This window comes from Cyprinus carpio, chromosome B4 (genome assembly GCF_018340385.1).
Source record: "Cyprinus carpio isolate SPL01 chromosome B4, ASM1834038v1, whole genome shotgun sequence".
Lineage (NCBI taxonomy): Eukaryota > Metazoa > Chordata > Actinopteri > Cypriniformes > Cyprinidae > Cyprinus > Cyprinus carpio.
In genome coordinates this window covers 4,640,956-4,665,679 of record NC_056600.1, presented here as the reverse complement: position 1 = coordinate 4,665,679, position 24,724 = coordinate 4,640,956, and the positions used below count along the sequence as shown (strand labels likewise).

Below are 24,724 nucleotides of genomic sequence, written 5' to 3'. Positions count from 1 at the left end.
ATATGCAAAACGCCATATTGACAAAACAAAAATTCACAATTTCAACTTTACTCATAATTGCCAGTTCATCACTCACAATTCTGAGAAGTCAGAATTGAGAGTTAAAAGTCTAAAAAAAACGGAATTGCAAGATATAAATGCAGAATTGTAAAAATTCAGTTCTGAGAAAAAAAAAAAATGATGTCAGCTCATTTTTGCAAGATATGAACTCCCATTTCTAAGTATGAATTGTGAGATATAAAGTTGTAATTACCTTGCAGCTCTATATAAATAAAAAATCTGCAAGGTATAAATTCACAATTCTGAGAAGTCCAAATTGTAAGCTTAAAAGTAAGAAATGTACAATAAAAAGTAGCAATTACCTGTTAAAACAGAATTTAAAAAATTCAATTCAAACTCAAAATTCAGAAATTATTAGATGCAAATTTGGAATTGCAAGATGAGTTGTGAGTTTACATCTCACAATTTCGAAAAAAAAAAATCCAAACCGTGAGACAAAAAGTCGCAATTAATTTAGTTTATTTTGTGATTGAAACAGGCTTCCACTGGAAACACCCGGGGCAATGATTCAAATTTTGGAAAAAAAAAAAAACAGATGAGACAGAAGAACAACAATAAACTATTGAAAACTCTAGCAAAACCAGCAGACGCCTGCGCTGATGAGCGCTCGTGTGAGGGGGTTAAAACACCTATTCGCTCTTAACTTTTGGAGAGAAAAGGCGCAGACACTGGAGATGCATGAATCTTTCTAGTGCACATGTCGAGCGCCTGTGTTCATGCATGCTATAAAAAGGAGTACTTTGAACAGCTGTGCATTCTACTATAAAAAAAAAAAAAAACAAGTATACTTTGGGCAGGACAATCAAAGAAAAGTATTTAGCGCTGCAAGCGTCCCATTGGCTAATCGACACCTACACGACACACACATCCACGTGAGACGGTTCTGAGCGAAGGAAAGAGACGCCACATTAAACAAGAAACTGACAAAGTCATTTTGATTCCCTTTATGACAAACACAGATGGCAAAGAGAAGATAAACATCTGCCATAAAGATTTCCAGAAGTATAGCAAAATAAAGGTCCCAATTTTATTATATTTGAATATCCCAGTCACAAAGGCAGCTTTTGCTCTACAGGCCTGCAAACAGCAAAACTTTCCTTCTATCCTCAGAAATGAGTACACAGTTGGTCTTGGCTTCAGTTTACACACATTTCTCTCCCATTGTGTTCCAGACTAAATCTGCAGAGGACCTGGAAAGAAACTCGGTACCGGATTAACTGTACATTTGGTATCTCATTGAAATAGGCTCTACTTCACAGTATATAAAACAAGGGTATCATTAAATTTCATATTACACTAGAATATCTTAGAACATTAAATTGCTTATTTTTATAATGACAGAGGATGAGTTCATAGGAGCAAAGGTTGATGGCAGAAGAAAAAGTAAAAACATTTTTTTTTTTTTTATAAATATCTTAATATACACCCCTGTGATTACACAGCCTGACGAGTTTCAGCAATAACGTGGATAGATTGCACACAGTTTGAGCATTTCAATCTCAAACATCAATACTGGCGTTCTTGGAAACAGTGTGGAAGGAGCATGTTGCGTTTGAAAGGGAAATTTGAAATGCTAATGCCTCAGCCAATGAGATTCCAGTCTGAGTGAACGGAGGGGATAAGCCCCGCCCCCAAATCGTTAACAATCCAGTGAAATTTTAACAGCTTTTATTTAGAACCGAGAGCGCAAAAATGTTAAAATTTGCTGTAAAAATTAATACAAGTTTTAAAAAATAAACAACAACCAAATTTGAATAGTGTGATCAAATAAAAAGAATGATTAACGCCCTGCGCCCGACCGCAATTCTGTCCCACCCCCCATATTATATAAAGAAAAAAAATCACATGTAGAAAACAACAGAACAGGTCAACTTAACATGTCCATGACTTAATCATCAGGTATGATTGAACATTGTTTTTTTTTTTGTCTTTACCAGAACTTATAATTAAACAATAAAAGATCTCTAAATGGATTACATACAACTAACACATGAAGCTAAGAAAAGATGTAATGGTGAATTTTCCATGAAAACGTCGCTAGGTTGCACCACTGGCAGTAGCAGCTCATAAAAGGTTAGCTATGTTATTCTAGCGTAAAATAAATAAACACTGCCGTAGCGATAATTAGCCACAGCGCCTTCACAATTAGCCACGCCCTTCACCCCCAACCAATCAGAGCAGGACTTCTCCCTCCCCTCCAAATGCAGGCTGTGACACACAGCTCTTAGTCTGTATGAATTATGGAGTCTTGGTAATTACTTTAGTCTTCGTTTCCCACCTGGGAATGGGTCTAGTACCTAAAAATGAAACATTGCAAGCAATTATTACACATAATTAAGATAGACAGGAGTTTTTGAATCATTAAGGTTTATCATGCAGATGCTGACCTGTAGTAGTTTGGCTTAAAGGGTCCGTTCTTGTTCAGGCCAAGGTATTTGGCCTGTTCATCAGACAGTTCAGTCAAATGTGCATCAAAAGTAGGGAGATGAAGGCTGGCCACGTACTCATCTGCGGAAAAAGCAGATTAGCATTTTTTTAAGCACATTTTAAACATTTTGCATCAAGAAAAGTCATATTTTGATTGACTGTTTATAATTTAGCAGCACAGTTCAGTGCCAAGTAAACATGGCTGCAATTTATTGATCAAAAATACAGTATAATGAAATATTTTTACAAATTGAAATAACTATTTTGTATTGGAATCTATTTTTCAAACATAATTTATTCCTGTGATCAAAGCTGAATTTTCAACATCATTACTTCAGTCTTCAGTGTCACATAACCCTTTAAAAAAACATTTTTTTTTTTTTAAAATCTGGCTTCACTTCATCACAAATTTTCATAAGAATCAACTGAAAAGTTAGAGGAGTCTAAATGTACACAGATACAGCAAGTCAAGTCAAGTCAAGTCTGCTTTATTGTCAATTTCCACATGTACAGTACATACATACAGAGAATCGAAATTGCGTTACTCTCAGACCCCCGGTGCATACAGATAACATTAACATTAAAGCCTAAAAAAAATAACTAGATCAAATATAAAATGTTGATACAATTATACAAAAGGGAATTAAAAAATAAAAAAAAAAAAAAAAAAAAAAAAAAAAAGACATATAATAAAAATAAAAGTTAAAAATACAGTTAAAGTTATAAAGCAGCGCAAGGTAAATGATATAGTGCAAATCAATGAAGTGAACAACAGTGCAGTTAAAAGATTTTTTTAGTGCAAAAAAATCACTTATTAAAAATATCTTAAGTCTGATTAAAGTGACAAGTGACAAGTGACCAAGAGCAGTTTTTAACTGACCTGATGAGGTAGTTCCATGCCGAATGATGGTAAGCGGTGAGTGAGCAGACCAATGCTGCAAAGTGACTCGCATTGCAATCATGTCATCATATAATTAGTGTGGGGGGGGGGGGGGGGGGGTTCATAGTTCAGTGGTGCCTGGGGAAGAAGAGGGAGGGGGGGGCAGGTTCGGGAGGGAGTTCAGCTTCCTGACAGCCTGGTGGATGAAGCTGTCCTTCAGCCTGGAGACTCCGCAGTCTCCTCCCTGATGGTAGCAGGCTGAAGAAGCTGTGTGATGGGTGAGTGGGATCACCCTGTGATGCAGAGGGCCTTTCGGGTGAGACGTGTTCCATAAATGTCCTGGAGGGAGGGTAGTAGAGAGACACCAATGATCTTCTCAGCTGCTCTCACTGCGTTGTAGAGTCTTTTTCGGCAGGACACGTTGCAGGCGCCATTGATGCAGCGTCAGGATGCTCTCGATGGTGCCTCTGTTAGAAGAAGTTGTACATGATGGGGGGGTGGGGCTCTGGCTCTCCTCAGTTTGCCGAATTAGGAAGTAGGACTGATTCTTGGCCATGCAGTGTTGTCCGGTCCAGGAGAATCTGTGATGGTGCACACCCAAGGAACTTGGTGCTGCTGCACATCTCTCCCCAGTCGCAATCAGAGGAACTGCTTGGTGTGAGTGTGTGCTCTCCTGAAAGTCAATCTCCCGTATTCTCACGTTCAGAGAGAGATTGTTGTCACTGCACCACGGGACCTCGCTCCTGAGTTTGTTATCTCTGTTGCTAATGAGGACCCACCACAGTCGTGGTCCGCAAACTGTTGGAGCTGTGTGACGCTGCAGTCGTGGGTTGAAGAAGAAGGGGGGCTCAGCCAATCCTTGGGGTGCCCCAGTAAGAGGTGATGGTGTGCGGATGTGTTGTGCCGACTCCGTTACTGCCTGAGTCTTTCCATCAAAAGTCCAACAGCCAGGGCACAGCGACGTGTTGAGCAGCTGACTCAGTTGTGTGATAGCTGTTGAGGGATGATTGTGTCATGCTGACTGAAGTCTATAACAGCATTCTGACATAAGAGTCCTTTTTTTTCCAGAGGGTGAGTGCTGCGTTACGGCAGTGGAGATGGGCATCATCGGACTCGGACCGGTACAGTGCAAACTGGAATGGGTCCAGGGAAGGGGGTTGATCATGACTCGCCGTTCAAAGCACTTCAATGAGGATGGGGGTAAGTGACAAGGACTGTGAAGCAGGATGGAGATAGGCTTCTTCGGGACTGGGATGATAGTGGTAGTTTTAAAATTTGGAATAAAACAGCCTGACCTCAGTGAGATGTTTAAAATGTCTGTGAAGACATCAGTGAGTTTCGCTGCACAAGGACCCGTAGCTTTATTGATCTGCTGAAGGATCTCCTCACAACTGTCTGGGGTCCAGAGTCATTCGCGAGGAGGAGGTGGAGGTCATCTGTGCAGTGGTGCTGTTTTGTTGCTCAAAGCGAGCGAAGAAGTGTTCAGCTCGTTCAGCAGAGAGATGTGTTGTCACAGGTCCGTGGTGGGGGGCTTGTAGTCCGTAATGGTCTGTATCCCCTGCCACAGGCTCCTAGTGTCTCTGCTGTCGCTGAATTGGTGAGCTATCCTCCTGGAGTGCTGTCTCTTAGCCTCTCTGATGCCGCGGGACAGGTTGGCCCAGCTGTTCTCAGTGCCCACCTCATCTCCAGCTCTGAAGGCAGCATTCCGTGTCTTCAGTCTGTAGACCTCCCCCGTCATCCATGGCTTCTGGTTGGCATGCCCGGACAGTGATAGTTTTTGTGATCGTTACATCATCAATACACTTATTGATGTAGGCAGTAACAGTCTCTGAGTACTCCTGGAGGTCAGTGGTGTTATTGCATGTGGCAGCCTGTTTAAACATGTCCCAGTCAGTTGTGTTGAAGCAGTCCTGAAGAATCTCTGATGATCCTTCTGGCCACACTTTAATCTGTTTGTAAACTGGTTTGGCGACTTTAATGAGTGGTCTGTATGCAGGCATTAGCATAACAGTGTGTGATCTGAGGCTCCGAGGTGGGGGAGGGGGAGGGCTTTGTAAGCTCTCTCTGTGTGTGGTGTAAACAAAGTCCAAATGTTATTACCTCGTGTTGGAAAGTTGATGTGCTGGTGTATTTTTGGAAACACACTCTTAAGGTCAGCATGGTTGAAATCCCCAGCTATGATTGAGAAAAGCATCCGGGTGTGCTGTCTGCTGCTCACTGATGTGTTGGTACAGTTCATTAAGTGCGTCGTTCCTGTTGCTGGTGATGTTTGAATGGGGGAATGTACACTGAAATGAGCAGTATAGCAGTATATTCCCTCAGCAGATAGAACGGCCGGCACTTAATAATCATAAACTCCACCAGGGTTGAGCAGTGTTTGCTGATCACAACAGTAATCGCGGCACCACGCGTCATTGATGTAAAACAAAGCCCGCCGCCGCGGGTTTTTTTTTTCCGCCCGCGACGAGAGCTCTGTCCGCTCGATAGCACGTCAGCTGGTCGAGCTGAATAGCGCCATCTGGAACGCTGTTGCTGAGCCATGTTTCCGTGAACACAAAAACTCAACAGTCTCTTACAGTCCTCTGAGTTGAGCGTAGTAAACGAATGTAGTCCAGTTTATTGTCCAACGAGCGTACGTTAGCCAGTACGATGGTGGGGGACAGATGGCTTGTGTGGGTTAGCCGTTAGCCTAGCCCGGATACCTCCGCGCTTCCCCCTCTTCTGCTTCCTCTCACGCCGCTTGTGGCGCCTCCGCTGCGGAGCGAGATGCAAGTAGTGGGGGTCGATGATGGTGAAGGCCTCCGTAGCAGATCGAGATCCCGCAGCTGTTCCGCTTGCGCGGTAGTTTAACTGTAATATAAAAAAAAATGCGGTTCTGCCGACATCGAGCAGAAACTCGCGACTGTAATTGCGCTTACAGACAGGTAGACGTGACGACAACGTGCAAAAAACACTGCGACTACAAGACAACGAAAACACCGTTCTGTCGGGACAGAGAGAAGCCGCTGCGTGTGGCCGCGCCGCCATCTTAAGGGTCATAACTTAGCATAACTGGCATAACTGGCTCACAAACTTTAGAAAAAAAAAATTTGCAAAAAAAGGCTATTTAAATATTCATGTATTACTTCTGATGCAAAGATTCAGAAAATCAAGGAAACTCATCTCCAATCTGAAAAACGATAGGCCAATTTAATTTTGAGGGCAAAAAGAGGTGCGCTGTCCTGCCAATAGCAGAGTGAAGTATAAAGCACAACTCACTTTTAAACCCAGCAGATTTCTACTGGTCAGCTTGAAAATGAGAGAAATCTGCTGCAGAACTTTTTCACTCTCAAGCAAAATTTCCAGTCGTATGGATTCCTATAGGAATTACTCAATTTCACCCGCAAAATGTCACAGACCGAAGGTACTACAATCAAATACCCAAATCTCCCCACCTCCTCTTAAAGAGGCCGTTTGGGATTCAATCTCTGATTTATTTTTCGTGTCTGTGAGCGTGAGCTGCAGGTTTGGAAGGAAAAGTTTAAGAGCGGTGGAGAGGATGAGAGATCGGGGAGGGAGAAGTGGCAGCCGTTTGTGATAGCGTGACCTATTTTCAGCTGTCTCCTGCTCCTCAGTGTCTGCACAGGATCCCACATGGCTAAACTCTCTACAATGCATGCTGCAGAAAACGCTGAATCTTTCAACAGGCTGAAAACATCTGTGCATGGAGCAGACTAAAACAATTACAACTATTACACTCCTAGACGGCCATAATATTAACACAACATTTGAGGATTTCACTTAAATGCTGGGTTTATTGCATAAGACGCTTCTCTTAATGGAAGATAAGCAGCACAGAGCTCTCAAACGGTTCATTTCAGGTCATGCATAACCATTCATTTAGACATGGCATTTTTTATGCACGTGCATGTATTTATATCAATGCATCATACCCATTTTTTTAGGCAGCAGGTAGACGTCCTGTTTGTAGCGGCCTTCAGGAGCATTGTATAGCTCTATCAGAGCCAGCGCCTGGGGAGAAAGGAGCAAGAAATCAGTCACCATGACAACAGCAAGGCTGTGACACACACACTTTAAGTGCCTGAGGTTCATACTCTCACACAGCACACAGACTGAGAAACCAGTTCTCTGATTGGACTATGCAGTCAAATTCTCCTTGCATGCACACTAAAGCACATTACCCATTTAATAGTCATTTGTGTTCATTTGTCACTCTTTCACTCTCGTCTCACCTGGGTAGTCGCAGTGATGGACAGCACAAAGGTAGGAACAGTGGAGCAGCTCAGGTTTAGGAGGCGACCCTGGATTTATTTTCGTTTTATGTGTTTGGTAGGAGTTTTGAATTCTAACAAACTGTGTTTTTAGTTACATTTTAATCTTAACTTCTTTTTTTCTCCTTCATAATGCCTGTGATATATCCGACTGGTTAAAGAAATAAATTTGCCTTGCCTAAAGAAAGATACTTTTCAGATATTTTGCCACACTACATATAAAAAATATATATTTTTCATTTATATATGGACATTTAATCCAATATAACAGGGTTTTAAAAAAAGCTTCAACTAAAACTAAATGATAACTAAAAACTATATATATAACTTTTCAGTTAGTTGCCAAAACTTCATTTCATTTTTTATTTTAGTTTAACAAAGTACAAAAATAACTAAACCAAAATAAAAACCAATGTAACCTAATAACTATAGAGCAATAAAACAAAAATGAACAAAATTACAAAAATGTATTACAAAATTACCAAAACTAATATTAAAATGAAAAATTGAAATTAGAAAAAAAACTAAAAAATAAAATAAAATATAATTTAAAAAACACTTCAATGTATTTGTGATAACATTAAGATTTTACCTATGAAGATGTATTTTACATCCCCTCCAGTTTTTTTGCAATTCAGCACAATGCAAATTCATCTAAATTGTCTCTATTTTTTTTTATTCCTGCATAATTTACCATTTAACTGCAAAATGATCACATAAGACGCAGTACTAAAAGTTTCAACACATCAGTCTGATAAAGACTAATGCAATACACTGGGAAAATGTAAACATTTTGTAGAAAATGTGTATCATCTAATTATAAAAATAGCACTGGAAATTTTCCACAAAATTCTGGAAATTACTACCAACAAAACCAGTCATTATATATGAAAGAATCAGTTCAGGTTATTTATTTATAAAGCACATGAATAAATGAAAGAATGAATATATATATATATATATATAAATAAAAAAAAACTGTGAAATACCGGCAGGACTGACTTCAATCTAAATAGTCTTAAAGCAAAATTTCCAATCTCTCTAACCTCTGCCAGCAGCACTATTCTCTTTCCATCCGGCCAGATCACATGATCCACCTGCGACCTCACGCGCTCCCAGGTCAGTTCAGGGGTTCGCAGACTGGCCTGAAAAGGTGGAAGATGAATATCAACTTTCAGACACTTCTTTACATACATAAGTGACAATAAGCTATGGGTTAGAGCAGTTTCCTCACCACATCGATCTCAGTGTTAGAGTGGCCCATGTTGCAGACAATACAGCCGTTCTTCATGCGGTCCATGTACTCTCTTACTACCACGTTTTTATTGCCTACGGACACCACACACAACAAGAGTGAGATGAATGCTGACGAGAAACCCTGAAAGCTTCTTGGTTTAGTTGATGAAAGGAGCTTCGGGAAAGAAATTGATCTAAAGTGACTCAAAGAGCCACTCGTTCTCCACCTGTCTTTCCCCACAGAACCACTAAATGAATCCAAAACAGGCCAAATGCAATTACTACCAAAAGTAATTTCATCCACATGAGCAACACAGCTGCCTGCAGACTGAACTGTAATTCAGGTTAGATTTTTGAATTGTCCTGATACTATATCTTACAGGAACGGCTAGAAATTGGTCCATAATCAGAAGTTGTCAAACTACATTTAATTGAAATTCAAGACTGACTGCAGCTCAGGCATAATTACGTGAAGTCTCAGATGTAATTAACTTTAGGTAGAGCAATCTATACTAGAATCACTGTGCTAATGACAAGTGCTTTTGCATAGTGCAGTGAGAGTCAGAATGCAGTTATACAGGCAACAAACTCTGCTCAGTTATATAACAGTGTATCATTCTGCAGCAGTGTAGTGTCTGTTAAACACTAGCTGACAGCTAATTATTTATGATAACCTCATTTAAAAACAATGTTAAAAAAGACTCAAATTCAAATGAATTCAAATACATGATGATGATGAGGATGATGATATTAAGACTAAAGTCCTTCATAATTTAAAAACAATGTTAAATAATTATTTTTAAAAATATAAAAATTATTATTCTTAATATAATTATTACATAAAATATAAAATAAAACAAATAAATAAATAAAATAATAATAATTATTATTATTTGGCTAAAAACCTTCAAAGAATAATATTATAAATATTTTAAAAATTTAAAAATAATATTTATTTAAAAAAAAAATCCAAGCAAATACAAAGAATTGGCACAGCAGCTTTCAAGTTTCAAAAAGGATCCAAAAAGTAGAGAATTATTTTCTTTTTTGGTTAAACTGTCATTTTTCTTCTCTCAAATCAGAAAAATAAACCTTTGAAATTTACTACCATCAAAAACGGATTCCAAAATACCTGTGCAGGTGATGACAATGTCGACTTGTCGGATGACTTCGTTGAGTTTTACCAGCCTGAAGCCGTCCATGCTGTGTGATGACAAATATAAATCTTTTCTAGAGTCTTTCTAATGAGTAAAAATTAAAAATAAGTGGCAAGAGACTAAATTCTGAATGAGAACCTTGCAGAACGTTTACAAGAGTTAGAAAAGTACTATGATAATTTGAATCAGGTGTGCAAAAATGCTGAATACACAGTGCTGGAGAGTCATTCACCACTCAAATGCTGGTTCACAATGTATTAACACATTAGAATGACATTAAGTGTAATTTAACGGCATCTAAAGGGCATCGCTGCTGTTGAGGAAACGCTGAATCAGTGAAAGCGGCTGCGACTCACCAGGCCTGTAGGGCACAGATGGGGTCAATCTCAGTGACGTAGACGATGGAGCCCATCGCTTTGAGAGCAGCACTGCAGCCTTTTCCAACCTAATTACACACAACAGTATTTACAGTAATGACTCAGAACAAAAAGTTTAAATGTACCTGTGAAAATATATACTGTACGTAGCACACTTGCTATGAGATTGACACAAACAGGGCAAGATCAAGATCCTTAGTTCTTCCTGGAAAAGCATTCCTGTTAGACTATGTTAGCAGAAATCAAATGAAATACATGTGGAGGTTTTTCCTATGGTTTTCTGTCCTCTAGTGGCCATATCTGGTATCTGTTTACTAATGCAGTAATGCAGCAGGGCAGTGGAGGTGTGGCCAGCAAAAGTGATTGACAGATTAAATAGAATATTCTAAAAGGTAAAAAAAAAAAAATTCTAAACCTGTTGGGGTTTAGCTGATCAGACAGATAGGAAATTATTTCACCATTTTTTATATTTCGCAAGACTGGATATGTCAGATGATATGTCAGATACCAGTCCTTTTAATAAACAGATTTAAATGAGTCTACCTTTACATAAGGCCAAGAATATTTAAATGCAGCTCTCTAGAGGTTCTCATAGGAAACAGTTATTAGTTATGATCTAATGATCTCACCTCTCCATATCCACACACCACCACCTGCTTCCCTCCAAACATCACATCTGTGGTCCTCTTTAGACTTGAACACAAAACACAAACATGCTCCGTAAAACCACAGGCCAATATTAACCACACAATTCCTGCCGAGCCGAAAAGGAAATGTATCTTACACACAGTGTGTTAAACATATTGATTGGGAAAACTATACCAAGTGCCTTTATAAGAGACATACCCATCCAAGATGGACTCCCGGCAGCAGTAGAGGTTGTCAAATTTCTGCTTGGTCACTGAATCGTTAACATTCATCGCGGGAACACACAACTTGCCAGCCTTTGACAGCTGGTAAAGCCTAGAAGATAAAATATCAGAGATGTTTAGCAAAAAAAAAAAAAAAAAAAAAAACACACACAACACAAAACACAAATTCTGAAGGATTAATGTTTATAATCACGATTTATAACATATATAATCATGTATAATTAATATATACACTGCAGGTCAAATGTTTAGAATAATTAAGGTTATTTTTTCAAGTCAAATAAAAATTAAACCAAGCCTGCAATTTGTTAATAAAAATACAATAAAGCAGTAATATTGTAAATTATTACTTATAATTTAAAACACCTGATTTCTATTTGATTATATTTTAAAGTGCATTTTATTTATGTGATGCAAAGCTGAAATTTTAGCATTATTATTCCAGTCTTCACTGTCACATGATCCTTCAGAATTCATTCAAATATGCTGATGTGATCCTTAATTATCATAGATTTTATACATGCATACGTACATACATATACATCATGGTTATTATAATTATGACGATGATTCTTATTAAATTACTACCACATTTGCCAGTTCCACTACTTGCCACTAGATGGAAACATTCCCTTTTGATAGGAAAAAACAATTGCAGTGCCCACATTGTGTCCAATTACAAGTTTACACTTAACCCACAGCAAATGACAAAAATGTAACACTACTTAAATGCATTTAACAAACTCAAGTCTTTCACAAATGACCATAATCACCTGTGAACTCCAGTCACGCTCTCCTCTACGATGCCTTTGATCTTTTTGAACATGTTGGGATATTTCTTATAGATCCAGTGAGTCAAATCTCCTCCGTCATCTAAAATCTATAAGACATGAGCTGTTGAGATAACGAACTGTCATAATATTTCACTTCTCTAGATGTCAACAGTCCAGGTACCATGTTGGGCTGCCACCCTTCCACGTTAACACAGCGATCGATACACCACCAGAAATCATCCTCCGATTCACCCTTCCAGGCAAACACTGAGAAACCTGCCAGAGAGGACACACAGAAGTTCATCAGGACAGAAAAATATGAAAGAATACAAAGGAAATATGAATAACAAAAGAAAAATATTTACCTCCCTCAGCCAGAGCAGCTGCTACCTCGTTTTGAGTGGAGTAGATGTTACAGGCGGCCCACCTGCACTGAGCACCTAGAGCAGAGAGGGTCTCCATCAACACCTGCAAACACACACACACACACACACACACACTTGACGATGCAATACTGAAATACAGATGTCCATCTGCTCTCAAAAAACGAGTATTTATTATTTTTATTTTTGAAAACATCCTCACAAACATAGTATGATGGTAAACGGGCTGAATAATGTCCCAAAAAGTGTTGAGTTAGGATTAAGGTGTTTAAATTATAGTGTAATTTAATGTAATTAGTTTAATTTAAGAACAAATGAAGTTAATATTAGGTATATGAGTGTATTTTCGTGTGTGTGTACAGAAACTCACAGCAGTCTGTGCAGTGATGTGGGTGCAACCCACAATTTTGGCTCCAGCCAATGGCTTCTCTCCCTGAGCCCTCTTCCTCAAAGCCATGAGAGCAGGCATCTCTACAGCGCAGAAATACACAAAAAACATGAACATATGGCTATAATATTTTCGCTTGCACATCCTCGACTTAAAGCAACACTGCGTAACTTTTAGCAGCTGAAGCATAAAACTAAAATTTACATGCAGAGGAACATGTTTGATAATTGTGTGAGTTGAGTGGCTTGAGGCACATCGCTGTACTCATGGGTACAAATGATGGCCTTATCAGTGTGAATGTCACTACTGAAAATCTCACGATAACAAAAGATGGATATCTGAAAAAAAAAAAAACTATGAGCAGGTAAGCAACTTTTATGTTGTTGTTTTATGACATAAAAAAGGGTTTGGCAAAGGTGACATACTGTTAATATATATATATATATATAATATATATATATATATATATATATATATATATATATATATATATATATATATATATATATATATATATATATAGATTGATTGCTAATCATATCAAATAATGGGGGAAACTATAACTTGGCAAGCCTATTTGCCTAAAACTAAAGCCAAACCTAAATAGACCAAAGCAGTAACTGGTTTAGAAATTGGCATTTAAAAAAAAAAAATACAGGTAACTGCGACATTTTCAATTGTGAGAAAAATGTCAGAATTGTGAGAGTAAAGGTTTGCCTTTGTTTTTCTTTCCATGGTGGAATCAAAAACTGAATTGTGAAATGGAAACTCAGAATTCGGAGAGAAGTCAGAATTGCAATAAAGTAAACTCAAGGTTTCCAAGATATAAACAGAAAAAAAAAATCAATTCAGAGTTTATATCTCGCAATTCTGTTTTTAGATTACACCACGGAATGAAAAATAAAGGCAATCTCAACTTTCATATCTCGCAATTCAGACTTTTTCTCAGAAATATAGATTTGTGAGATGCAATCTCAGAATTGCCAGATAAAGTCTGAATTGTGAGAAAAAGTTTTGCTTTTTTTATCCTATAGGATAAATGGTTTTTGTTGTTTTTTTCATTTGGCTTCAAGTTAATTCCGCTGCATATGGTAGTAGGCCTGACTATTCTTTTATTTACGGATGTGATGAAAACACACATGGATAAATGATCAAAGTATGCAGTTTCCTGGGAAATATCAATTATTATAAGTTTACCATAGTGATTCTAAGGCAAAAACATGGTTTGGAAGAGGTTTTAAGACTCATTATTTACATTTTGCTAACAAAAAAAGTCACATAACATAACTTAAAATATGAAACAGTTTTAAAGCTGATAAACAGACAAAGGCTGTGTGTAATTGCACACTGGAGTATTTGGCCACATGGTTATGAGGAGCTGAAGGGGGCGCCCTGCAGTCTCACAGCACACACTGAACATATGGCCCCTCAGAAGCACAGGAAGAACATCAAAACACACTTCACTTGATCTCACACAAACACACTTTTACTTCACACATAAACAAATACCAGTGGCTTAATATGTTGACAGGCCTGAGGACAACTCAAACAGAGAATGGCATTACACAATCAGCCGTCATGCTCGTAAAGGGTTATAGCTTGTCGGCACAAAGGGGCCCTTCCCACCTTGCTCAGCAATCTCAATCTCCCTGCGTCCGAAGTCGGCCTGTTTGATGTTCTTGATGCAGAAGTCTGCATTGCCCTTGGAGTTCTTCTGCTGTTTGTCGCGAGGAGAGGTTTCATCATCGGAGCTGTCAGTGTATGAGGCGGCTGAAAAAGGGAATAATAAATAAAAAAAAAATATGTAGACGTGTGTATCTGTTTCTTCATGAGCACAGTTCTAAGAGAGCCCTGCAGGAATGTAGATTTTACTTTTCTTACCTACAATCTACTCTCGTTGTGTCAATGTAATCCTCTTAAAGAGGCCTGCCAGAGAACCCACACAGGAAAGCTTTTGTTCACATGACTCACCTGACACTCTGCATTAGACCCTTGACATATGGCAACACATTATGTAGCCCACCTGACTGAGGTTTAACAGGACGTGTGCATGTGACTGTGCTGTATGTATTGGTGCTTGTACAATGCCATACCTGAGCTGTAACTGTCTGTAGAAGACTGTGAGATGGAGCGAGACAAAGACCTGCGGCCGATCTTGGTGGGACGTTTGTTGAACTCCAGCTTCTGGTCTGCAAACTGGATCTGTCATGAAAAGGGATGGGAGGTCAGGACAAGAGAGAGAAAACACCAGAGTGAGAAACCTTATTGTGAGGAAAAGAAAAAGACTTTAAAAGAAGGCTACATTTATTTGATCAAAAATACAGTAAAAACAGTAACACTGTAAAATATTTTTATAATTTAGAATAACTGTAGTATATTTTTTTTTAATTATAAAATGTAACTTTTTCCTGTAATGAAAAGCTGATTTTTAGCAGCCATTACGACATTTTTCAGTGTCACATGATCCTTCAGAAATCATTCTAGTATGCTGATTAGGTGTTTATGAAGCATTTTTCTTACTGTAATCAATGCTGGAAATATCTGTGCTGCTTATTTTTTTCTATGGAACCTGTGATATTTTTACTTTTTTTAATTTTTTTTTTTATTCTTTGAAATTTTTTTCTTGTAACAGAAAAACATGTCTTTACTGTAACTATAACTGAACTACTTTTAACAAGATTTAATTTACCCACTCGTTATGTTCGAAATTATTTTTTGCTATTTATATACATATATATGTATATACTTGCTGAGGTTGGATTTCACACCCCAAATGATCTTTGAACTTTTTTCCATTTTTCTGAGCTGTAATACCCTGTCAGATAATGCTTAACAGTGTGCCTATTACCACAGGAAGTGACAAACAAGTATGTAAACAATGATCACTCCCAGCACAAAAGCTACATTTAATATATTAAGCTGAATATTAGGAATAAGTTTTTACTTGGAAAGTGAGAAGGAAATGATTTAAACCACGATCCATCCTAATCTTTAACACAATTTGACCTGCCAGGTAGATACTGGTTTGACTGTGATCATTTTAAAATCATAACCTTGATAACTCCAAGTATCCTTTATAAATTCAGTCAGCCACCACTAATCTGCTCTCAATGAAAGTCTGGAGCAGAAATCATTGAGAGCTGATCGTGGACGTGTCGGTAAACTGCACAACTATTAATGGCCTGGCAGCTGTTGCTTGCAGAGAGGAACGCGCTGCGTGAACCGTGAGAAGATTACGGTGTGGTGCAGTCATCTCCTGCTGACGTTATTATCAGAGTCAACAGTGAGCCTCAAATCCCCCCGCTCCATCAAGAGATTTTTAAAAGCACGACTATTACATAACCCTGTGCCATTTCAGTGTTCAATCAACCACTGAGTGATCGCAGTGATTAATCTTCAGGCTTTAGGTTGGAGCTAAAGGAGGTGCTGTTTCCAGGACGGATGGATGGCTTTTAGACCATGAGTACAACACAGTTATGCAGACAAGTATAAGGCCCTGACTTACAGAGACCTTGATTCATACAAACATACCGCTGTGCCTGAAAGCACTTGAGCAATTGTCACTCGCAGGGGTTTTGCGACAGCAATGCTACAGAGAAACAAACACCCACAGACTCTGTGAACTTCAATTGGGCACCTGTTTAGTCTCTTATCGCTTGGCACAAAGGGCTGAAGGACTGTAAAGGGATGGTTTCACTGTACAGGAAACACACTCTTCCAAATCACATACTTGCAGGAGAAACATGATACTAATCCAATAAGAACTCAGAGTGCTCTGATTTAGTAAAAATATGGCAAAAAAAACTTTTCAGGATTCAACATCCAAAAATACTACTACTCTAGTCCAAAACTTGGTTAGAATCATAACTGTTTGATTTGTAATGCTCTACAAAAGACATCAATTCTGCAAAGAGACTCAACTCACAATTGATACCAACAGAGTTTGATGTTGTTAAGCTAACAGCATGATACTCCAAGTATAACAAATACATTGCACACATAAACATTGGGTAAAATAATATCAGAATCTAGGTTTAACCAAGATACTTAAGGCGTCTTCAGTGCATTTTAAATTTCAAGGTTGGAGTGGTAATCAAGGCTTCATGAAGACAGCATTTTTGCAATGCAACTATACACAACATTCTAAGATGAAAAGGCACTATTTGGTTTTTAACTGTGATAACTACTGTGCTCACCCAGAGAATTGGACAATGTTGCTTTTTGCCTCAATACATTTCCCATTATGAATTCTGATGAAGCTTGGTTTGTTGGACCGTTGGGTCAGACAACTGAACTGCTCCAGAGTTTGTTTTGTCAATTGGATTGGACAACCAAACCACTCCAGAGTTTGTTTTCAGTTGGTTGAATTGTCCAGGTGATCTTGGACCGATTATTTTGGAGTGGATCCAAGTATGATTGCCAAGTTCATATTTGCCTAAAAGAACCAAGCTCAGGAAGAAAATGCACCAAGTTCTGAAATCTGCATTTGCACCAGGCTCAGATCCAGCCTAACAGGGGTCAGTGATGCTGGAAAGAGGTTGCGTTGGACCCCCTCTCGCTCTCTATGGCAGAAGACACACATTGCCCCCTGCAAATCCACTCTGAGCACACGGATGACTCTGGACTATTTTCAATCCATATGGTTTCAGCCCCAGGAAAGCCCTAAGACCACCCTGTCACTTTCATCCTCTTACCTTCTTAACTGAGGGCTCAGAGATCTCTCCATCCTTCTTTTTCTTCAGCATGACACACTTGAAAGTGAAGAGAGACAGAAAGAAACACAGAGGCAAAAGGGAAGGGACCAGCGAAGAGGAAGTGGACTTTTATACCAGCTTTACACGTGGCCAATCTGAACTGATCCCATGGCCTGTGCAGCACAATGCTAGACTGTTTCCCTTTGGGAGTTTTTGTGCATCTCTCTTTTAATTGTTAATTGTTTAGAGGCTGGAATGATTTTTTTCCAAGCTGGCAAAATGTGTGTGTGTGTGTGTGTGTGTGTGAGTGTGTGAGTGTGTGAGTGTGTGTGTGTGTGTGTGTGTGTTTGTGTGTGTGTGTGTGTGTGTGTGTGTGTAGGCTTTTATGAGGGGTGGTTTAGAAGGTGATTACTGCGTCTCATGCTGAAGATAATGAAACATGCCAAGACTCAAACACTGCCACCACTGGCCCTGACAAAGGGCTCTTTGTGTTTTTCTGGTCCTAGAATATACAAGCAGAAGGGGACAGATCGGAAGTACCAGAGGGACAATTACTCTGGCATGTTCTTGAGTTCTTTAACCTCACCTTTATGATGAACATCAGCGTCTTGGTCGCAGGTTTAGGTGGTTGATTATCAACTGTTGGCCTTTAACAAGTAAAATGTGCCAAGACTTAAGGTGTATTTACACCAGGAAAGTCCACTAGTTCACTTGCTTTGGTCCGGACCAAATACAATGTTTGATTTTTGGTGCTGTTTGCTCTCACACTGCCCTTTTTGCAAGTGAACCAGAAATTGTAAACAAAACCACACATGTGCTAAGGTCATCCATTCATTGGACAGAAATTCTCAAGCAGGGAAAAGCAGGAAGTTCGAAAACGGGCTAATCATAGAGATTTTTCATAGTGCAATTGTTATTATTTTACAGATTTTCTGTTATCAGCTACAAACGCAATATGAAGACACTTATGAACATCAAATGAGACAATGTCATCTATACGATGTTGTAACAAGGATTTTGCGAAGACGAAGAAGTGCTGCAAGACGGTTCCGGCAGAGAGAGCATGCTCTTATGTGCACCTACCGTACCATAAAAAAACAGCGAGCATAGGAAAGAGACTGCAGGCTTTCGCAAGTGTCAGCTAACTGTGCGATCATCCGTAAACACCCACCCCCACACTTCACTCAACCTGATTTTTAAGCATCTTCTCCAGTAGCTGTGATGTATAGGAATCTGCCCAAATATCAATTGGGCAGCGTGTCTCTTTGGAGCTCCAGGTCGAACAATGGCTAGCAAATGTAGCAAGCATAACTTTCTCATAAGGGAACTCCAACTACGGGAGCCTGTTAAGTCAAAAGGCACAGTGCTATCTGCAATTGGGTCGGATCAAGGTCGAATCATATTCACACCTTAGACGAACCGTACCAGAGTTCGTTTGGAACCAAACCGAGAGCACCTCTTCAGCTGGTTCTTGGTTCGCTTGTTTGGTGTGCACCAGAGTGCGATGCTGTATTCACACCTGCCAAAGAGATCCGCACCAAAAGGGGAAACGAACTAGAGTTTGTTTCAATTGAACCAAACAAGACAGGTGTGAATACACCCTTAAACACTTCAACATTGTAAAGCACTCAAATTGCTGTTGGATGTTTTATGAAGATCCAATCTTGAAAAAAGTGCTAATGCGCAGTAGGTCTTCCTGTAAGAATTTGGTGGTCCACATCTCCTGTGAACTCCTTTGTGAAATGTATCAGAGGTTTGGTTTGAAAATATTTTCCCAGTATGACTTCATAACTTTCCCATGGACCTGGCTGGATCACACATTACTTTATCTAGGGAGTTGAGAAAGTCAAATATTTGAGAACTACTATCAATCTTTTGTGGGTCTATTCATTTTGCTGATGTAATTTGCACAACAAAACAGACTAATACACTTAATGCCTTAATGTAGCTCAAACAGTAGAGCATGACGTCAAGGTCGTGGGTTTCATTCCCAGGGAACTGAAAAAAAAAAAGTGTACCTTGAATGCAATTTATCTTGCTTTGTATACAAGTGTCTGCCAAATGCATGCATGTAAATTCCATGCCGCACATTTATTTTAAGGCCAGAAACGTGTATGCAAATACGGGTGCAAATGCTTGGCCGGCATTGCAAATGTGCGGTCTTAAACTAAAGGTGTAACTTTCAAATCTTTGTGGCATTAAACTTAATGTGATGCACAGCAGTTTGCTATAAACAAGTAACCTAACAAGATTAGTTATGTAGTAGAACTGAAATATTGAAGCGTCTATAAAAGACGGTTTAGTTTATGTATTCCCAGCTAAAGCATGGGATTAGCAATGCAAAGGTCATGGGTTCAATTCCCAGGAAATGCATAAATAATTATACAAGTATACCCTGAGTGCAATGTAAGTCACTTTGGATAAAAGCATCTGCCAAATGCATAAATATAAATGTTAATGCCTGCTGCTGCGCCGCATGTCGCAACTGGCATTGCATTATACTGTTGTCCTAGCAGACAGTCCTTTTAAGACATTGCATGTGTACTAATAAACTTACTGACTTCACAGAGTTCAGAAAAGGATTTGTGGTTTTGCATTACGTTCGTTCCTATTAGAATCTTTCTACACCGTCTAAGTTCATTGTAAAGGCAGCAAGTTCATTTAGATGAAAAAAATAAATGGAAATTTATGGAAATAATATCTAAGAAAAGCAGTCTAAAAAAACTTACGCAATATGAAAAGGTCATTAGACAAATGAAAAGACTAGAGTAATCATGTACTGAAACAAAGCATTTTGTGCTATTATGTCCTCAACAACATTTTGTCAAAAGAGAGTGAGGGAAGTCTATTTTAATCTTTCAAAGGTAATATGAATGGATTTGTGTATTACACAGAAGGGAAAAAGCTCCATTTCTGAGAATGCCACAAAGGCCGTATGTTACCGGAGGAGAGATTCAGGCCACATGAGCAGCACTTCCATGAAAAAAGATCACTTATGTAAGAAAGACAGAAAGAACGAGAGAAAGAGAGAGACGCTCACATCAAGTTAATGGTACATTTCAGTAACACTGCTGAGAGCTGATGATTAAAGAACAGAGCGGGGAAAAACGCTCCTATTTCCTGTGAACGGATGTCCAAGTGTTCACAGTCCAGCTCTACTATGTTTTTCACTTTGAGAGCTTGCGCAATGAACGCAAACACAGCCGTGCTGCAGGGTGCTACTGACTTCATCGGTCATTCGTTGAAACGCTGAATCACTTTTCTAATGAAATGAACTGAACGGTTATTCAAGGATAATCATTAGTCTGCAGCTTTGTTTAAATCCCTAGTGAGCCGCCTGACAAGATGACATTAACCATCCTTCATTAGAAAATGTAAACATAACAAAAAATACTTACAGTGTAAAGTCTAAAGTGTGTATATTCAGTATATATATATCCTTGCTAAAAGGTAGAGTGGACAGTAAGGCAGCATTCTAAGGTTTTGGCACAAAGCTGACAAATGATCAATAGTTGACACTTCCTTCCACATTAATATACATCACAATAAATATATCTACAGCATAAAACAGAGAGACCTAACACTCAGTACAATCCTTTCCTCAACTACGGTCTGTGTTATCTTCCTACATATACATTATGGATGTATGCTAATTTAGAAGCAAACAAAAACTGAATAATGAATGTAAAGTGACAGCCTAACATCGTTGGTTCCCGTCCTGCTGAAACCAAAATAGAAGGCGGCTCATCCAAGACCCCATTTTTTAGATTCCTGTTACAAAGATGAAAGCCATGGCTGGTGTGCCAGGGCTTTTGTTTATTTAGACTGCTGTGGTACAAGTTGGTAATTGCACTGGCATAATAGTGGCAATGGACAGAAGGGCATTCAAAAGCAGCATTTTGCAATGAGACAAGACCTGAGTTTAGGCCTACATTTATAAGTGCAGTTAGCATAGCTCTCCTAGACTTGAAACACAGAACTCTCTGCAGGGTAGAGCTGCAAACAACGGTTCAAAAAGCTCCTATAATCATGCTGAGCTCTGAGACAATAAACAAGGACACTTGTAATGGAAATTTCATGAGATATGATAGTCTGGAATTAACTCCAGGACAAAAGGTTGCACATGCGCACATAATCTTATGTAGTACGGAACAAGGACATTTATCACCAGGGATGTTGAAACCAATGTATAGATGGGCTTGTTCTTTGCAGGGATGCATGCCTACAGGAGAGGAGAAGTGGAGAATAACTGCAAAATAAGATAAAAACATTTCCTCCAGACAACATACAAAAACTGTAACACACTTGAAGTCGCCCTGACATTCTTCACTTCTGAGCACACAACAGTAATGGAGTCACTTGAGAGTCAAAAATTGAACATTTTTCTGCAGAAAGGAGCAACGAGTTACAGCTCTCCTGAGGAAAACATGATTTTTTTTAATCACCCCCTGAGCTTTTCATTACAGGGCAGCAGCAACGTCAGCCTGAGGTCCTGAACATCTCTGGAGAATCATTAAATTTGTTCTCTGTGGAAAGATGTGCGTAAAGAGACTCAGAAGTTCTGTATCTGCATCGAGATGAGCTGCAGGACTCATTATAACAGAGTTTAACAGGCTGAAAAACTGTACTGAACGATGTGTACCTGAACGCAACGTAAATCACTTTTAACTAAGAGTCTGCCAAATGCATGACTGTAATAATATAAAAGTGTGTTACTGAATTTTATATCATCAAAATAATTATAAATTTATGTTAATTTTATAATAAACTATATACACTATAGTGCATTAAAGCTTATTTCTATATCAGAAAGTTTTTAATCTCACAGTTCTGACTTTGTGTCAGAATGAAATTGCAAGTTACAAACTCTTAACTGCAGGTTTATAAATTGCAATTATGGCTACAAACAATTCAACTACAAACAAAAGTCTAAAACATAATTCTGACTTATTCCTCAGAGAATTCTGAGTTTATATCTTGCAATTTTAACTTTTTTTTTTTCTCAGAATTCTAGTTGACTGATCAACTGTGACCAGTAATATACAGATATACTAAATATTAAAAATTAAAGAGATAAATCACTCAGCCTTTGATAAAAACGTAACTAACTAAACTAATATTATATAATATAATACAAAGATCTTAGTAACTTAAGGCGACTAATCTTTTGCATATGCTTCAATTGTTAAGAGCCTAATACCTTTGCTGCGACACACGGATCTGCGGCTCTTCTTTTGTTTTTTTGTTTTACTGTAGAGCAGTTTACGACCTCATAGACTGTTTTCATCCTGGCATTTTCACAAGCTTTACAAGCCATAAAAAGTGACTCCCATAGCAACTACACTTTACAGTCAGAGCAGACAGGGTTTGTAATGTGATACGACACGTCGGCCCGCTTTGACTAATGACGGCACCAGAAATGAGAGAGCCCGGTGCAACAGACACCGAGGATCATCTCAGGGCACTTAACCAGAGAAAGAGCCTTTGCGACGCCCATTCACTCAGATAGTAAATCAGACAAATTAGCTCCAGGCTAAAGTCAAAGTATGGGCTCTTGGGAATCTTCTTCCTAACTAAAAGTTTTAATTTAACGCATAAGCTTAACAGAAGGTATACGGAGAATATCCATAATTCAAATGGCCGATTCAACACTAGCAACCGTGTGGCAAAGGACACTGGAAGGTGTGACTGGTAATTTGCTTCCTGCTCAGATGACGGATCACATTGTGGGATATGAGCGCTCAAGTGATCGGCATCCAACACGTAACGTACCTGACAGATTTGACTACCATTTCTTAAAAATTCAGCCCTTCCTTTTTTCTTCGTATCCTTCAGCCACAAAATAATAGGACTGTATTCTTACAAGGCCAATATATCACTGGGCTTGGCAAGGAGTTTGACCTTTCCTACAATGAAGTGTTGAAAAGCACTCAAGCTGTGCAAAGCATCTGAACTTTGATGTGGATTTTTCCACTCTGAAGAACAGGTTAGCCGTAGTCGAAGGGTCTGTTTGGACTTTGCCAGTATCGGTAAACACAAGTCAGTCAGAAGGATTTTAATGGAAATTTACAGGAGTATAGTAGTCTAACTCATCGTAAAGTAGTTTACTTGCTCTCTACCTCCTTAAAGTTCATGACTAAAACACAAAACCACCATTTCATCTGATCAAATGAACAAGAGTTCATTCTGTTTAATAAATGTCTTCATACTCTGCACTTGTTCTGTGAAGGTATAAAAGCAATCCTCCTACGCAGAGAGCTCAGCTGCAAAGGGTTAGGGGGCAGTCAGCTACCCCATGGCCAATTCAGATTCTTTCTGAAGGAGCCATTCGATACCATGTCCTGCTATTAGCAAAAGCTTTCTGAGACAAGCACCTCGGGAGGCTTCAGCTGTACTAGAGAAGAAAAAAAAAGAAATGCAGAAATGTCAATATCAGCCAACAATATGTGTTGTTCTCATGCCCTCTTCTATAGACAAGGTTCTTAAACACACAGTGTAAGTTGTGGTTGTAATTGCAAACCCCCCAAAAATGTGGCTGCAGTGAACACACCCTCACAGACACGCTAGGGTAATAAAGACATGGGGACCAAAAACAGATTTTTAAAACAGAACAGATTCTGAATTGCTTCAAAATATTTAACTTTTGGAACGGGGAATGGTGGAGGAACTAGAGACGCATGGATATTAAAATTTGAACTGATACATTTAATAAATTCATGGTCAATATCTGTATCAATGACGCAATTTTGTCTAAATACATTAAAAATAAAAGACTGAAAAATATTTTTAAAATAAGTGAATTTAGGCGTCACAATTATAATTATACTGTTTGAAAAATTGATATTTGCTGAAGATTACATTCAACAATGTAATTTAACTGTTACCAGTTATGTAAAGGTAAATGTGGAAACTAAGATATAATGTATAAAAAAACACCCAAATCAGCATATAAGAATTTCTGAAGGATCATGTGACACTGAAGACTGGCATAATGATGCTGAAAATTAAGCTTTGCCATCAAAAGGAATAAAAAAAGTATGTGTTATTTTAAAATGTAAAAATATTTCACAATATTACTGTTATGACCGTATTTTTGATCAAATAAATGCACCCTTGGTGAGCGTAAGAGACTTGTAATAATTCCAAACTTTTCTCCTGTAGTACATTACATATTTAATTTGTTGATATAAATAATATATAATATGA

At 38.6% G+C, this 24,724-nt stretch overlaps 1 protein-coding gene across 1 annotated transcript in view; it reads right to left on the bottom strand.

The window, feature by feature from the left end:
• Positions 1-2,207: 2,207 nt before the first annotated feature.
• Positions 2,208-24,724, bottom strand: part of ahcyl2b (adenosylhomocysteinase like 2b) — a 34,196-nt gene continuing 11,679 nt past the window's right edge. Inside the window, exons 2-17 of the mRNA XM_042722671.1 lie at positions 14,918-15,026; positions 14,451-14,594; positions 12,807-12,907; positions 12,419-12,521; positions 12,235-12,329; positions 12,054-12,160; positions 11,255-11,371; positions 11,038-11,101; positions 10,388-10,476; positions 10,007-10,077; positions 8,873-8,967; positions 8,685-8,783; positions 7,600-7,668; positions 7,300-7,378; positions 2,448-2,568; positions 2,208-2,357 (exon numbers count right to left, since the gene is read on the bottom strand). Of these exons, the coding sequence (XP_042578605.1) occupies positions 2,351-2,357; positions 2,448-2,568; positions 7,300-7,378; positions 7,600-7,668; positions 8,685-8,783; positions 8,873-8,967; positions 10,007-10,077; positions 10,388-10,476; positions 11,038-11,101; positions 11,255-11,371; positions 12,054-12,160; positions 12,235-12,329; positions 12,419-12,521; positions 12,807-12,907; positions 14,451-14,594; positions 14,918-15,026 (1,470 nt within the window). The 3' untranslated portion in view covers positions 2,208-2,350. The remainder of the gene's footprint in view (positions 2,358-2,447; positions 2,569-7,299; positions 7,379-7,599; positions 7,669-8,684; positions 8,784-8,872; positions 8,968-10,006; positions 10,078-10,387; positions 10,477-11,037; positions 11,102-11,254; positions 11,372-12,053; positions 12,161-12,234; positions 12,330-12,418; positions 12,522-12,806; positions 12,908-14,450; positions 14,595-14,917; positions 15,027-24,724) is intronic.